At 40.1% G+C, this 17070-nt stretch overlaps 1 protein-coding gene across 7 annotated transcripts in view; it reads left to right on the top strand.

The window, feature by feature from the left end:
- AFAP1 (actin filament associated protein 1) overlaps nucleotides 1-17070 on the top strand; it is a 105117-nt gene that overhangs the window by 54951 nt on the left and 33096 nt on the right. For all 7 annotated transcript variants that reach the window (XM_061587504.1, XM_061587496.1, XM_061587523.1 and 4 more), the window contains 5 exons: nucleotides 5436-5528; nucleotides 10225-10309; nucleotides 13089-13238; nucleotides 15050-15261; nucleotides 16226-16371. In XM_061587504.1, the coding sequence (XP_061443488.1) occupies nucleotides 5436-5528; nucleotides 10225-10309; nucleotides 13089-13238; nucleotides 15050-15261; nucleotides 16226-16371 (686 nt within the window). The remainder of the gene's footprint in view (nucleotides 1-5435; nucleotides 5529-10224; nucleotides 10310-13088; nucleotides 13239-15049; nucleotides 15262-16225; nucleotides 16372-17070) is intronic.

The raw sequence follows: 17070 nt of genomic DNA, 5'->3' as shown, positions 1-17070 counted from the left end.
GGTGTGGAGCAACCTCCCTGCAGCTGCCTACTCTCTGGCCATTGACTGGGGCCTGTTTGGTCTTCTCCTTACCATGGTGTTACCTTCTTAGGAGGGTGGGGTGCAACATCCCAGTGGTCTTTGGTCTTGTGACTGGTGGTGACAGGGCCAGGACGCCTGTCTCTCCCTTCTGGAGGCATAGGACAACTCTTTTTACTATACTGATAATGCTTGAATAGTTCCTGTGCTAGCACCATAGCAGAAAAAATAAAGGAGCCTCTGTCATGCCTGTTGTTTTTTTCTGGCCCGCCTTCAGGCACCATGTCTTAGACCTGAGATACAGGAGTGAGACAACATTGTCAGGGGCTGTCTTGCCTAGGAGCTACTAACTCTTTCTTCAGGTAACACATTTTCACTATCTGGGGTTGCCCAGTGTTGACTGTGCATACAGACCATAAATTCAGAGTTGACTGTACAAACATATATTGGCTTCCCTGCAGTAGGATCTTGTATGAATCATCATGGATACCTTGCAGTAGTTTCAAAGGAAAGCGCCCGTTGTACCTGCAGCGCGTGCATCCAATACCAATAATATATTTAAAGAGAGGGGTAATAGCTGCACAAATCTAGCCTCCTGCTGTGTCACTAAAATAAATGGCTTTGTAATTTATCTGTTACTATTTATTGATTAGCTTGCACCATCCCATGGCCTTGGGGGAGGAAATAAATACTCAAGGAATAAAAGAATTATTTCATTAAGGAATAATGAAATAAAAGAATTAACATTACTCTGCATCTGTGTTATTTCAGCCATTAAAAACCAGCCCAAGTAAAACTCTTACAGTATGTCTAGAAAATATTCTGACTTCGAGTAATCTTCAGGGCACCGAAGGCAGTTCAATGACTGGGGCAGCTACAGAGAATGCCTCTGTGTACAAATGTGTGCAAAATTAGCATGCAGATAGTATAGTCAAGAGGGTGGTTTAGGTTGATCTTAAAGATCATGATGCCGCGCAGTGAAGAAGGGGACCTCAAAGTACTGCAGGATGTAAGTCATTTAGGCCATCACAGGTCAAAAACATGAGAATCAAAATTATGTTTCACAGGTCAAAGTCATGATTTTCCGTTCCTTCCAGAAGATGATAGGAAGCTAGTATTGCAGCATCTGTTCTATGCCTTTATAATTTTCAATGTATTGGTGATTTTATTTCTGTTTTTAATTTGATTTGTTAGTCACTGTGATTGAAGAGCATGATTAAAATGTACTGAACATCAAATAAAAGTAGCACTGTAATGTCCTTGAAGGGGTGGGCAGGTCTGTGTCACAGATTAAGCTTTGGTGGGATGGGGGCAATTAGTTTTGGATGGAAACAGCTGGCTTAATGATAGGGAGGACGCTGGATCCCTTCCAGATGCAGTGATGAAATCAGACTTTTGAAAGAGTGCATGACTCCAAGATACAACTGCATGATCATTGCCAAATTATTCCTTGTGTCCTCTCTTTGACTTCCACTATCCTGTGTGGCCAGAACTAATTGACTCTGTGGTATCAGCAGATGCTGAAAATATGAGCAGTTTTGTCTGGGTCATGAAAGAGGCAGGAACAGAAATACAGAAATTTCTGCACAAGTACAGCAAGTTCTCAGTAAATGGAAGCACAGCCATTTGAATTTTTTAAAATCCTTTCAAATATATTGTACAATTTACATTTTTATGTAGAAAGCAGCCTTAGTGCTTTCTCCAACATAGCAACATTCTTTCCCCTCAATTCTTAAAAAACAAAGAAAGGGAAAAAAGACGTCTAAAAAAATATTAACCGGTCTGGTGGGGATGTATGTGATATAGAAGAAGACAGAAACAGAAAAGAACATGTTATATATACTGGTCCTGCTGAAAAATCCATCAAGTTCTGTTCCATAATGGCAGAATTGTAATGCCAAAATAAGTAGGAAGATTTGACTGGTTCAGAGGGAAGAGACACTTGTTTCTATTGTGTTGATGGGCAGAAGGGCGAAGGTTGCATGCAAGGACATGTCTCCACTCCTGCCCATCTTCTGTTACAATTATATTTGTTCTTGGTGTCTGTCTTTTGCCCCCTTTTTTCGTTCTGTGCTACTCATTGAGTGTTTGCAGGACGTTGTTACAAAGAGCAGCAGAGGGGCAATGAGAGTCAAACAAGATCAGTTTACTAGCTGGTAGGTCCTCCAACTTGCCATTACAGACGCCAAACTCGAAAGAAACAGTTGTCCAGCATCTAGATGCTGTGAGGGACAGAGTGAATTTTAGGACCAATTTAAGGAATCATAAATTTTTCCAGGACAAAACCCATCTGGGATGAAATGTGGAGCAACGGAGCCAACTGTTTATTGGTATGGCCTTCTACAACTGTCATGGAAAAACACATGGCTCACACATTAGCCAGGCAAGTTTCAGTACCTTACAATTAAAAACATTTCAATCAAGCAACATTAGGTTCCTTTATCTGCAGTATTCTGTCTAGAGCTTCCTCCTAAAATAAAAAATAGTGGTTGGGGGGGGGGGTTTCACTGTCATGTAAAGTTGTAAAGCCTACAAGGTAGGATTGTGATAGATACTGTAGCTGTGGGTTTGGGCTTCATTTAATTTAATGCAAGATTGCTATCTACATTGTTAATGTTGGCAAGACACAGTTCCACTGAGAAAATAAAAATACTGCAGAAATTCAGTCAGTGTGACGTTGGGAATAGAATGTTGTGTACACATGCCAAAGAAACTGTGGACCAAAGTGATACCTGCAAGACCAGCCCCCTTGCCAGTGAATGCATAGGGTCGAGGGTTCTTGCTTTCTCTCTTCCTCCATGTATACAAAGGGTCCTTGTATGTCAAATGTTAGGTCACCTAAGCTCACAGGTTATCAATAGCGGTCGTCTAGTGTTGGCTGAGAATAGAATTCTTGAGTCTTGGGAGGTACCAGAATTTTTCTATTTGGGAGTCAGACTTCAGTGAGCAGAACACTCTTTATAATATATGTTTTTAATTCATACCTTGCACACTACAACTAATAATATGCATTCTAGGTGGCCTTAGCCATCATTGCAGAAACAGGACATAGAAAGATATATATCAGTATAAAAGAAGCTGGATATCCATTTAACATCAAAGTATAAGACTCTGAAGGTACATCTTAATTAAAACAAGTTACAATAGTTGAAGGACTGAGTTAAACCCTAAATCATGTCACTGAGCCAAAGTGCAAAGTGCATATCACGATACATCAGCCATCAGATGTTATGGATGGAATGGATGGATGGTTCTCCTGCTTTCTTCAATCCTCCCCTCCCGCTAACATTGCTGACAGGCCCTGAGTGTTATAAAACCTGGCTTTTTATACACTTTCTTGTCTAAGGGAAGGTGTGTTATTCCTATGGTCTTATCTACTTTTAATCAGGCTCTCAGCAGATGCTCCAGAAGGGTCTTCTATTCTCAACTAGTCAGCTTTACCTCACCATATAAGGAATTCCTCTTATGTTATATTGATTGTTTACATGACACACTGGCTGTCTGCCAGACCTGTTATCTTGTACCATACTCAACTTCATGAGAAAATAATGCTTTGTCTATTCGAGTTGTTTCTTAGGAAAATTACAGCTTTAGTCAGGAAATGAAGGAAAAAGGCTACTCCTGTTTTACTGCTTGGCTCTTATACATACAGCAGACTTTATAAACTATTTCAATAATTCTGAAGCATCTTCTAAGCAAATCTAAGCATAGATGTAAATGATTTCAGCACATTATATGCATATTTTAAGCCATAATCTGGGGCTTTCCATTACAAAAGCTTTGGTGGTTTTATCCAATCCTGCACATAAGTCCACAGATGACATTAGCTTACCTGACCATACATATCTGCGCTCAGTCATGTTGACATATAGAGGAACTGATGAAGTTAGTTCCATCCCCCTTAACTGTCTCTCTTAAACTGCTTTGCATTTAGCTTCAGTAAAGGTAAGTGAATAAACCCACCCCAATGCTCTACTCTCAGCCAAACCAGATCTCTAGAAGGTTGTCCTGAGAAGGATTAGCATCAGACCGATAATGACACCTGGGTAATACTTTTCCAGCACATCAAAAGACGGGGGAGGGAATTGCAGTTTTGGAACGTGAAGATATGAAGAGGGCAGCAAAAGTGGATTAAAAATCCAACGATAAAACAATGAAATATAAAAGAAGGTAGTCCAGCTAAAGCACCAATTGCAGCGGTTATTTATGATGCGGATGTCAGTAAGAATTTGCAGTTAGGAGAATTTGATGTGTGGGAAAGAAAAGGTATGTTCAGATACATAGATTTATTTCAAAGGAATCATTGCAGGTTATAGGAGGAAATGAAATAAGCATTTGAAGTAGATTATTTGCCACGGTATGAATATCTTCAGTTAAGAAAGTACCATAGGAAGTTAACACAAAATGGACTTTAAGAGACTGTACAATCTTTGAAAATACATAACTTCTGGGAGATGGAAAAGATGTCTAAAATTTTCATGGGAAGAAAAATAAGTTCAGAACTGTATGATACAATGGACGAATGGAAATTCAAGAATATTTGAAGATTACAAGTACATATGGAAAACTGGCCATACTTTTTCAATATGTGCAAATATATGTGAAAATTGCTATAAAATTAGGTGACATGGTACATAGTGCTAGAAAGGGCACATAGAATAAATAGAAATTTAGAAAATAAATGTTGAAATGTGGGGCAAATGTTTTAAGTTATCTCCATATTTGATGGCTGTGCAACAAGGCCAAAGAATATTGGTTAGAGATGGGCAGAGCCATCCTAAGCCCTGGCCATGAACAGCGGGGCAAAGTGGAGTGGCAAATTGACCTCACATCTGAAGCCTTGCTGGTTTGCACCAGCCAGGGTGGGGTGGGGGGGAGGAGGTGTGGTGTTTTCATCGTTTTTTGCTTTGCCAGTTCCAGGCTGGCACAGCTGAGGAGCCCAAATTAGGCTGTCCTCGGGTGTATGGACAATTTTAGGATCCATGGCTGCTACTACTATGCCCTTGCCCTGCCTCCATAATGCCCTGGCTACCACCTGTGTTTAATTTAAAATGACAGAGTGTATCTGACACTATTTAATTTAATTTGTGTCAGGGCTTAGCCTTTTCATGTAAGCAATTCTCTGTGTGGAAGTCTCATGCGTGGGTTTAACTATTATAGAAGTTGAAACGTTTCAGCTCTTTACTTTGTGGGTCCTCCAAGTCATGCATGAAATGCTGATGAAGCAGAATGGGAAATATGAAATGATAGCATCCTTGACAGAACTCTCTGCATTAGTATTCTTATGATCTTCAGCTTTCAAGATAGCAGCTAACCACAGTCCTAATTTCCTGTATGTTCTCCTCCCCTTCCGTGTAATGTCTTTAGTTTCAAGCAATATATAAATGAGGGCTATTATTTTTTGCATTTCTTTGAAGGTCATTAAGGAAGTCTGCAGCAACTGTGTTGGAGCTCCAGATTCAGATGGCCCTTCATCTAATTCTCCTGTACACAAGACTGAACTGGAAAAGGTGATAGTACAATGAAAGAAAATGCAGTGTATGATTAATTCACAATGGTTAACATTCTCTAATTTGTTTGAGTCTCTCTCCATATATATGTCACTATCTCAAATAATGATTTTTAATTTTTAGATATGTTTTTGCCAATTTTGTCCGAGCATTATTTCTCTGGCCTAATAGCCAGTAGACATAGTGGAGGTGTAGCACAGGACTATGGAATAGGGTTGCCAGGTCAGAAGCATTCCAAAACCTGAGATTTTAGGGGCGGGCCCAAGTGATGTCTTGGGGGTGGGCCTGAGTGATGTCATGGGGCGGGCCCGAGTGATGTCATTAAGCATGATACATTAAGCATCAATCACAGTTGCTTGGAGTGTACCATTAAAAAAAATATTGGACTGGAAATTAAGCTAGACATCTTAGCTAAATGATGGAGCCTGGGTAGGGAACACTTAATCTAGCCTACTTGCTTTCGGCAAGAAGGGTTTAAGTGCCTTCAGGCCAAGCCAGTCACCAGAAGGTCACTGTAGGAAGAAAGGAGCCTAGTGTTGTGGAGATGTTAGATGGGAGCATTCGGGAGTAAAGATGGATGCCCCTGAAGGCTGCAATTCTAAACACACGTACTAAGGGACTAAGCCCCCATAGAACTCAACAGGACTTACTTCTGAGTAGATGTAGTTTGGATTGTGCTGTTGGTAAAGCTTGACTAGGGATCCTCTGCAAAGACATCCATATCCAAGCAGGGTTGGCAACCCCCTGCCTGGAATGCCCTGCCCTTATCTTTTAATGTGGCTGCTCCAAACTTCAGATTTGACCCTTCACTTCACAAAGAGGTCTGAGAAATGAGTAAGAGTAAGAAGATTCTCTACCCTTTCTGTCTGCATAGATGCCTTCATCCTTCCCCTGCTCCCAGCAGAAGCTCTGGGCCAGGCGGGATGCAGTGGCATCTCATAGAGGACACCCTCACCTTTCATTGGGTGTATGATTTGTCCTGGCCTAGAGCAGATTTTGGGGTGGGCACCCCCAGTTACTTATTTTTTTCTACGTGTTTTTGTCCATTTTGATTTTGCATTGATGCACCTGTGCATGCCCGGTGCCCAGCAGAAGCTCTGGGCCGGATGGGATGCACTGGCATCTCGTAGAGGACACCCTCCCCTTTCCTGGGGTATATGATTTGTCCTGGCCCAGAGCAGATTTTGGGGTGGGCACCCCCAGTTACTTATTTTTTCCTGTATGTTTTTGTCTGCTTTGATTTTGCATAGATGCCCTCCTCCATGCCCTGAGCCCAGCAGAAGCTCTGGGCCAGGCGGGACGCAGTGGCATCTCATAGAGGACACCCTCCCCTTTTCTGGGGTATATGATTTGTCCTGTCCCAGAACAGATTTTGAGGTGGGCACCCCGAGTTACTTATTTTTTATGATTTTATGACATCATTATGTATTTATGATAATCTCCGAAGCCTGATGATTTTGATTGCATAAATGTATTGTTATTCTTGACGGGGTGAGTCCCCCGATCACAGTGATATATCATACAGGGTACTGCAACATATATTTTGGGGTTCAGATACATGTAAAGTTTGGTTTGAAGTTGCTGTAGTTGTCATCTCTTCTTTTTTAGTGTTTTGAACTTTCAAGCAAATAAGGAACTGGGAACTAGGAACCAACTTCATTGTTGTTTCAGTTAAATAGATTAAACAGTTGCAGGGGCGGCTGACGTTTTGGTGTATATCTTGGGAACCAGTCCACCTAGAAACTTATTTTTTTTTAAAAATTGAAGCTGAGAGTCCAGAGATTAAGGGGTGCTAGCCGGAGGGCTCCCCCAACAACTGGAGACTCCGGCCAAAAAACAGAGACCTGGTAACCCTACCATGGAAGGTCTTGTCTGTTTTGAGAAATTGGGGAGATTATTGGTGTCCTTAAATGAAAATCGCCTTTCATTTCTGGTTGTCTGATCTGTTGCTAGGGATGGGTAAGAATTTTCATTCAGTTTGCATTTCAAGCAGAATTTATCAAATTCGCAATTTCTGAAACAGTATGAGAACCGAAACACAGCCATCCTTTGAAATTCACGTTTATTAGAATTTTGGGATACAGTTCGCCAACTAAACAACATCTACAAAAATGTGCATACAGTATTAGTGGAAAGTGTGCATAAAAATGAATGCATGAGTGAAAGTAACATGTTTATTTAGAGAAATTTGCACTAAAATGGTGGAGAATTTTCATGAGGATTTTTCTTTTAAAAAATCCACAGATCGCTGCAGAAATGTAGAGAACTGGATTTAACATTGGAAAAATGAGAAACTGAGAGAACTGAGACAGACAGATCTCTCCATCCCTGTCTGTTGCTCCTGGCTTTTTTTCGTGTTTCATCTCTCTTCATACTCCTCCTAGGCTCTGTGTTTCTGTGATATCTATCTTAGTTCAATTAAAGATCACATCTGTTGCTTTGCACTCCTGTCTTCTTTGGTGGCACCTTACCTTTGGCATTCATTGATGGTTGACATTTGTCTGGTTGGGTCCCTCTTGCTCTTAAGAAGCACCTCAAGGCATTTATTTTCACATCTCTTTTCTAACTAAAGGAAATCTTTTTTGATTCAGCATGTCTCTTCCTCTGCTGCATTCCTTTGTGCTTCCTTTTCTTTTTCCTTGTGTGTCTCTTTAGATAATAAACTTGCAGGTCTAGCTCTGTTGTCTTTTATTCCATGTTTTATATTTAACAGGGGGTTGCCTTTAAGCGTTTTAGAAATAATAAATATTTGAAGTGAGTTTATTATTGTTATGTATTACATTTATATCCTGCCTTTCCTCCCAAAAGGAGCCAAGAGTGGCAAATAACAAGTGATAAAACAATAAAAACATCTTAAAAACAAACATCTTAAAAATAATTCTAGTACAGCTGCAGACTTTATCATCAGATTTGACCATCAGTGGGTTATTGTTATATATTATTCCAGCTTCTAATATCCCTGTTTTGGTTTTAAGTTAGGTTTATTAAATGTACTGAATATGCCCTTAGAGCTATTTATTTAATAACTACTTAATTAAATAATTAACATTTCAGTATTTTAGTATGTTTTATGTAATAGATTAATCCCATTTTCTTTAATTATTGTTTTAATTTGCTCTTTGCCTTTGTATGTGTGTGTGTATGCAAAAGGCCTGGTTGGCTATTGTGCAATTAACTGAACTGAACTAAACTGAGCTATATATTATTCCAGCTTCAGTTATCCCTATTTAGGTTAGATTTATTATATGTATATATTACATCCCTTTACAAAAAGTCACAAAGCGATTTACAACCAGAATGAAAAATACAACAGTAAAAATACAAAGGTATAGTTAAAAATGTTTAAATAAGAAATAGCTTCCCAAAAAAAACAATTTACAAAGATTGTTATTATATACCTACTGCTAGTCATTGGAAATGTGTCTTCCTTTACACAGGCTAATTGCCGGGGGGGGGATTTCTGTTACTGAAAAAAGAAAACGGGGAAAAATACTCCCACTCCCTCAATACTACAATAAGCTAATACAGAAATAAAAGCCATCTTCTTCAGCCACTGCTGCAAATGTTATTTTTGGCCCAGTGTTTGCCAAAGAAAGCTGTGACTATTTGTGAGCAGAAGAGTTATAGTATCAGGCAGGATTCCAGCTCCATTATTAAAACATTTTAAGGAAAAAGCACAGCGAAGGAACACTTAAATTTTGGTGCATAGTGAGATCAAGGACTAAAGATATGCATAAGTAACTAAAAAAGAAAATGGGTGTATAAATTGATGGGAATGACAAGAAAGAAACTAAACTGTGTTGTGTGGAAAGGGTTAAGATCTTGTTCAGATTTACATGTGGATAAGCTACATTTCTTTTTTGGGGGGGTAGCATCATAAATATACAAAGCATTGTGTAGTTAGGCTGCCACTTGTTTGGGACCTCTGCATGATTGCAAAACCTACCTGTGAGACTTCTTCCCTGCAGGAATCCACACCAACACATGGGCTTCCAGGGGGCAGGGCCATTGGAAAGCCCAGCACTAGGGGTGGGACCAGCAGCAAGTAACAGCAATGGAGGCTGCCGTTGCATGTAGTTAGGTAATTTTTTTCAGTTGTGGGCAGGAATTTAGAAGTTCAGGCAAATGCGTTGCAGAAAAAGTGATTTCAAGGGAGGGATCTGATGGCAATGAAAGAGGAAGAGGGTATGGGATAAAAGCTGGAATGTGCTCCCAGAACACCAGAGAGAGCCAAGGGTGGTGGAGTTAGAGAAGTGAAGGCCATATGCTTAAGTGTAATGGGAAATAAGGGCAGAAAGATAATTGTTTTTAAGAACTAACAGTATTTAACAATATGTGACTGAACCCCCCTCCCAATAAACTGTTCATGAACCAATCACAGGAGGAAAGTAAGTTTGGCCTGAAGGTGCTATTACAGTAGTAAAGAACTGGACTATGCCTTATAACCAGAGAGTCAAAGCACTTTGGTCATTTTTTAAAAAGAAAAAGCCCACAGTGTAGGAATAATGTGATTTTCAACAGTTTTGGCAAGTCCTGTGTGTTTAATGCTTGTGTGAAGAGGTCAATTCCTAAAAATGAATTCTTGGCTGTCTCACCTTTGTTCCATGGATAGATGAATATCTGGCACATTATCTGGTTCACAATACATCAGTCTAGTCTGACCACATTAATAATGACCGTTCTTTTGTCCATGCAGAAACTGTCTTCAGAAAGACCAAGTTCTGATGGCGAGGGTATTATAGAAAATGGAATAGCTGCAATCTGTAATGGAAAAGAGCAAGGTAATATGCTACTAATGATGTTTGAGTCAGACCATAGAATGTTCACAAATATTCTTAAGTGCTGGGAAAGTGAAAAAGAAAGCATGGAATTTCATAGAGGAAAGTGAGAAATTGGCTTTGCTGGATGTTAAACCTTTTACTGGCTCTAGCAACAGGTGGTGCTTTGTTGGACAGGTAATCAGTCCTAGATGGCAGGGAGTACCATGGGCAGGGAGTACAAAGGCCGTCAGAAATGGACTGAGATAGAGGAGCCCAAAAGAAAATCAAGTAGAGGAGACCAGAGACTTGAAGCCTAAGAAGGGAGAGATCAGTGGAGATGTAGAAAATTGATGAAAGACCTCAAGAATGAGAGTAGAGAAAAATTAGTACTGGACATCAAGGGGATGGAGCGACTCCCTTATGAGGAAAGGTTGCAGCATTTGGGGCTTTTTAGTTTAGAGAAAAGGCGGGTCAGAGGAGACACGATAGAAGTGTATAAAATTATGCATGGCATTGAGAAAGTGGATAGAGAAAAGTTCTTCTCCCTCTCTCATAATACTAGAACTCGTGGACATTCAAAGAAGCTGGATGTTGGAAGATTCAGGACAGACAAAAGGAAGTACTTCTTTACTCAGCGCATAGTTAAACTATGGAATTTGCTCCCACAAGATGCAGTAATGGCCACCAGCTTGGATGGCTTAAAAAGAAGATTAGACAAATTCATGGAGGACAGGGCTATCAGTGGCTACTAGCCATGATGGCTGTGCTCTGCCACCCTAGTCAGAGGCAGCATACTTCTGAAAACCAGTTGCTGGAAGCCTCAGGAGGGGAGAGTGTTCTTGCACTCGGGTCCTGCTTGCGGGCTTCCCCCAGGCACCTGGTTGGCCACTGTGAGAACAGGATGCTGGACTAGATGGGCCACTGGCCTGATCCAGCAGGCTCTTCTTATGTTCTTATGACAATGACTGATACTGGCATGGAGCCAGGGAGATTAAAGAAAGCAGGAGTGAAGGATGACCCAAGAAAAACAGGCTGGAGCATACTTATAGAAAGCTAAGGTTACCAATTTGCAGGACGCGTGGATTTGAAAGCTGACAGGGCACTTTGGTATTTGAAGGCTGCATTGCTGTCAGTAATGCAATAGGTGCACCTTTCCACATAACTGCCTTTCTGTGCCGTGATGAGTTGCAGATGTTACCTTTTTGTCTGTTATGTACCTTCTAAAGACATGGGAACCCTACCATAGGCAGCTCTATACAGCATCTAGGAACTTGAGAGACTGTGAGCTAGGACAAGGAAAGTAGGTTGCCACCTTTCTTCTGGACCTTTTCCTGCACCTTTAACTACAGAATGATAAGCAGGTCAAACAGGTAAAATATTTCATATCATGGAGTATAGGCAGGTGATGCTATGTTTGCTAGCGGCCTCATAATCAGTGCAGTTTTGAAAGGTTCAGTCCACCATCTTGATTCAAATTGGTGTCTGATTGTATCCAAACGTAGATGAAAATCTGCTCCTTGATCTCAAGAACCACCATGCAAAATTTGGCTACAATATCTTAAGAGATGTCGAAATGCATAATGAACAAACAACTTTGCAAAACTTATAGTAGATGTCAGGCTATTAAATATAGCCTGCTGTTCAAGATGCAGGAGTAGGGTCATTAAAAAATCAAAGCAACCTTGCAAGTAATTATCCCTTCATTACAAGTTAATGAGTAGTACAAGGGACATCTTAGGTTCTGGTATGAAAAACCTTAAGGAGGCAGGGAGGTCCAATAGACAGCAAGGAGAAGTGAATTTCACAAATGAAATTTGAATTAACCAGCCAAATTTACTATTGAGGGGGAAAGCGTGGCAAACCTTGAAAGAGAGGCAGGCTTTGCCTCCCATCCATTTGTGGCAGCAACTCTACACATAGGTGTCACCACTGCTGTGGGAAACTAGCAAGGTCAGGATGAACCGTGGTCAGACCTCGCCTCACCTCCTTTCCTTTTTCAGCCCACAGACAAAGTATAATAGTATTCTTTGGTCTCTGATTCAAAGGGATTTTGTGCAAGAAGCAATTATGTGGCAGAAGTGTTTGGAATCTGTTGGCTAAACTGATGTGATGTCATAGAATGTAATGGATATTCTATCTGCTGATGAGTTAACAGGAATTAAATATTCACAACAATCCAGCTTTGTGAACTGAAGTGATGAAATGTCAATGTGAGGGAGAAAAATCACACATGCCACAGGGACAGTGTAAGCTGTAAGGGTAAAATAGGGCAAATGAACTCTGTAAAGGTCAGGGGAAAGACGTTTCAAAAGGCATAGAAGCAAGTCATCACCAAACCACAACCATCTTCCTTGCCTCTGCTCAGGACAGTTTATACGCTGGCCAACCCATCACATTCAGGGCAGATTGATAATATAGTTGACATGATGTGTATTTTAATTTTATATTCGCCTAAATTAACTATAATTTTACACTTGTGGGTTCTAGCAAAAAGTGAAACTTGAAACGGACACTGTTCTTTCTGATTATGGAAAAGCAATTCCTGAGGGAACAATAAAGGGCTGTAGTGTGGAAGCAGCTTCATTTGAAGCCACCCTGTGACTGTCAGTGGCTGAACAGAGATTTTAATTTAAGTCCAAACTTGAGCTCTAGCTATTCAACCACATTGACTTTTCACTAAAGGCAACTCTTTGCATGTGACAGCTACTCATGTTAAGAAATAATACTTTTTTGTACCACATCTCATAACTAGATCTTTTGAAATCTTGTAAGACTTAACATGTCCATTTTTTCTTGATAGTAAAGAGGAAAAAGAGCTCTAAGACAGATTCTAAGGGGACTGTGTCTAAAGTAACAGGAAAGAAAATAACAAAGATAATTGGCTTAGGAAAGAAGAAGCCCTCCACAGATGAGCAAACCTCATCAGCTGAAGAAGATATTCCAACTTGTGGTGAGTAACATCCCATGCTGTCACTGGCAATTAAACTAGAAATGGCAACAGCTAGAAAAAGCTCCACCAAACTAGTATTCAGTGGTATTTCAATCTCCCAGGCTCACTGTTTTGTCTTCTTTCACCCATCAATCTGGGCTCTGATTATTTAATAGTAGCTTTAAACATTGTGGCCCCTTCCACTCTCATCTGTGTCCTTCTGAGCAGTTTAAGCAGTACTAGTGGATTCAGAGAGTATCCGGCCACACACTGATGAATCAGTTGTGAGCATTCAGGCATCTCTCAGCTCTTGCCTCCTCCCTCCCATAGGCAGTGTCCAGTTTCCCTGCTCTCTGGCCTGATGAATGCTCACTATGCCCCACAACGTACCTAAGCAGTTTTTTGATTGGAGAATCAGAACAGTTACAAATATTCATTGCACTGTACTTCATAGCTCCTCCTGTTCTGACTCCTCCACTGCGTTTTGAGACTTTCCCTGTCATTCTTTAAATTTTCCCAGGCCTCTTCCCCTCAGCGGCTTGCTTTCTCATCTTCCTTTTCTTTGTTAATCTTGTCTCCTAAGATGGAAGTCTTGTCCTACCTTGTCACTTCTTCCCATTCAGTGTCTCAGTTCTTGTGCCTTTCCATTCAACTTCACATCTGCTCCAGGATTCCTGTGCTTGTCTCTACTTTCTGCCAGTAACACTCCTGTCCCCAACGTTTGTGTAATTTTCCTTCACAAACTGATTTTTTTTACTTCCCATGTAGCTAGGAGGAGGACTTCAGCAGAGTTTAGTTCGTTTTCCACAACAGCTGACTTCTTATGTATGAACCATAGTTTAAAATAAACCTTGGTCAGTTTTTAAACAAGCCAACTTCAGACTATGAGTTATGAAGCTGGCTATTTAGTTAAACAGAGTTTGTTTTAAATCACAATCTCTGGTTTGTATGTAATGATAGCTAGCTTTTGTGGAAAGCGAAACTAAACTCTGCTGATGGTCTCCTGATGCCTGTATGGCAGGAGGAGAAGGAGGAATTGTTTTGAGCCCAAGGCTTGTGGCTATTTCTTCCTGCTCACATAAGTAGTGCTAAAATAATGGTTTAGTGTTACGTGTAGTATTTGTTTATTCCTGTTAGGTATTTTTTTAAATCTGTGCAGTGTTTTTTAATCTGTGGTCCAGAAACCAAAAGTGGCTCCTCATCCATTTTCACCTTTAAAGAGATGAGAGGCTTCTTTAAAGTTTCCACCACATGTTGGAGAGGTAGCCAGCTTGCTGCAGCAACACCCAAATCCTGGGGAAGGGGAGCACACATCTCACATGTGTGTTGGGGATGGTCATATATCTGTATGGTAAACACTTTTTCTTGCCCTGATGCTGAAGAATGCCAAAAGAGAAGCCTTTCCTGTGGCTCTAGAAAGCTTGAGTAAAAAGCATCCCCATGTTTAGCTGTGCTGTAGTTTTTATTCTTCAGTTACACGTATTTGATTTTGATAAGCTGACTTGATTTTATTTTATAATGTCTTTATTGATTTTTCCATTTAAAAACAGTTAGGATACAACTGAAATAAACCACAACATGAATATATCCTTGAAATATTCATATGAATCTGTGCTGAGGTTCATATATCTTATGCAGGCCTCATGGGTAAGTATAACTCCAAAGAAGGCCATGGTTTTGTGGTGGCACCAGCACAGGGATTCCTTTGCCATTATGTAGAATGAAGGACATCCATATGACGGCAAGTTTGTCTTTTGGGGCCTCTGCTAGCCCTGCAGTGACTTGACTTGAATGAATGAATTTTTGAAATAAAAAGGTGTTGTGTTTTGCAGGATATCTTAATGTGCTGTCAAACAACCGTTGGCGTGAGCGCTGGTGCAGAGTGAAAGATAATAAGCTAATTTTCCATAAAGACAGGACAGATCTGAAGACCCATATTGTCTCAATTCCTCTCCGCGGTTGTGAAGTTATTCCAGGATTGGACTCCAAACATCCCTTGACATTTCGTCTGCTTCGAAATGCACAGGAGGTTGCAGTATTAGAGGTATATTGTTTAATGTGCCGATCCTTTGCAGATACTGACATAAGCAAAATCTGATTCCCTGAGCAAATAACATATTCCATACCTGAGAAAATCTCCAGTTATTTTTTGGAAGCATAGTTTTTCTTTGCTCCCACTCTTGTCAGTGCCTGGAGACTCTAGTCCTATACCTTTCACACTAAACTCAATTTACAGTTTAGCAATATAAAACTTAACACTCATTCTTTATTACAGTGCTTCTATGATTAAAAGTGTCTAATTGCTTCTGTTGTAAAAAACTGATCTCAAAACTCAAGATCCCCCTAATTTATGAGGCAGAATACTATACTATTGATTAATGGCAACAGGCCAGAAAGTGGCTTAAATGGATTCTCTCTTTAGTTTTTAATTTTCATTTATCACTAAGTCCGCGGGGAGAAAATAACTGAGAAACAGAACAGTTACCTTGTAATGTAGTGCTGCTTGTATTTTCTGTATGATGCTAGGCTGTCATTATTAGCTATGTTGTGCTACAACACAAGTCTTCCCACCCCTTAGGTCACCTTTGGGGTGGGGATGCCAACCATCTGAGATGAAGGAAGTGGCCACTGGAGGGAGGGCTTTCTCAATTGTGGTGCCCCACTTATGAAATGCTCTCCTCACCGAGGCTCACCTGGTGCCAGTTTTGATGGCATTTTTTTTGCCAGCCAAATACATTTTTATTTCCTTATGCTTTTAATTCTGTGGTGGCTTGTATTAATTGCTGCTTTTATCCTGCTGCTTAGTTATTGTTTTGTACATTCTTATCTACTCTTGTCATTGTTGTGTTTAGCTTGATTTTGATGAGATGCCCTGGCTCCTCATTGAAGAGTTCACTAAATGCATAAATTTTATAAAGCTTAAAAAAAATAGGTATGCTTGAAATAAAAGCTGTGCATTTTAGTGACAGAGAATGTGTTTGCCTGGAATTTCCCTGCTGTTTGCTTAGGCTTCATCTTCAGAAGATATGGGCAGGTGGATTGGTATTTTGCTGGCTGAAAGTGGCTCATCTGCAGATCCTGGCACTCTGCACTATGACTACATAGATGTGGACATGACAGCAAGTGTCATTCAAGCTGCAAAGCAGACCTTCTGGTAGGTGAAGCTAAACCAGTTAAGGACATTTTCAGGAACCCCAGGTTTTTTTATTGTTTTAATTTTGTTCCTGAAAAGATTTAGCCATCATCCTTTTTTATTACAACCTGTGAAATCTTAGCATCTGCCCTGTGCCTTAGGTTTCCCTGTGTTTGCTTGAAGTTGTGAGTGCATCTAATCCACCAAGCAACTTTAGTTACAACCTTAAGCACATTTGCTACAGAGTAAGTTCCATTGTAATAGGTGAGATTTACTTCTGAGTAAACATTCAGGTGGTCTATGGCATGTCTGTAAAAATACAATTTAAAATTATACTGCAACTAGCACAGCACATTACAATTGTTATAACAGGCAGAAAAATCATTAAGTGATCTGCCAAGACCATCAGCAGTTTTCAAGTGGTCTGTGGGGAAAAAAGTTTGTGAACCACTGCATTATAGGATCGTGTTGTTAATGATTAAACATTTGTGTTCACTCAAAATGCTTCACAAAAAATTGCTGTAAATTATGGCTGCAACCCAGTTAAAGAAATTTAAATTGACTAATAACTTGTATGAGGTAAAAAACAGTATTTCTGAACCAAGAAGCATATGTTCTTTGTTTTTATATGATGTACACATTTTAGAAGACATAATCTAAGAAGAGGATGTTTGAAAAGGGAGGACATTTCTTTTAACATGGTGCTTAGTAATTGCAGTT

This window comes from Rhineura floridana, chromosome 1 (assembly GCF_030035675.1).
Source record: "Rhineura floridana isolate rRhiFlo1 chromosome 1, rRhiFlo1.hap2, whole genome shotgun sequence".
Taxonomy (NCBI): Eukaryota; Metazoa; Chordata; class Lepidosauria; order Squamata; family Rhineuridae; genus Rhineura; species Rhineura floridana.
This window is presented reverse-complemented; position numbering and strand designations above follow the sequence as displayed.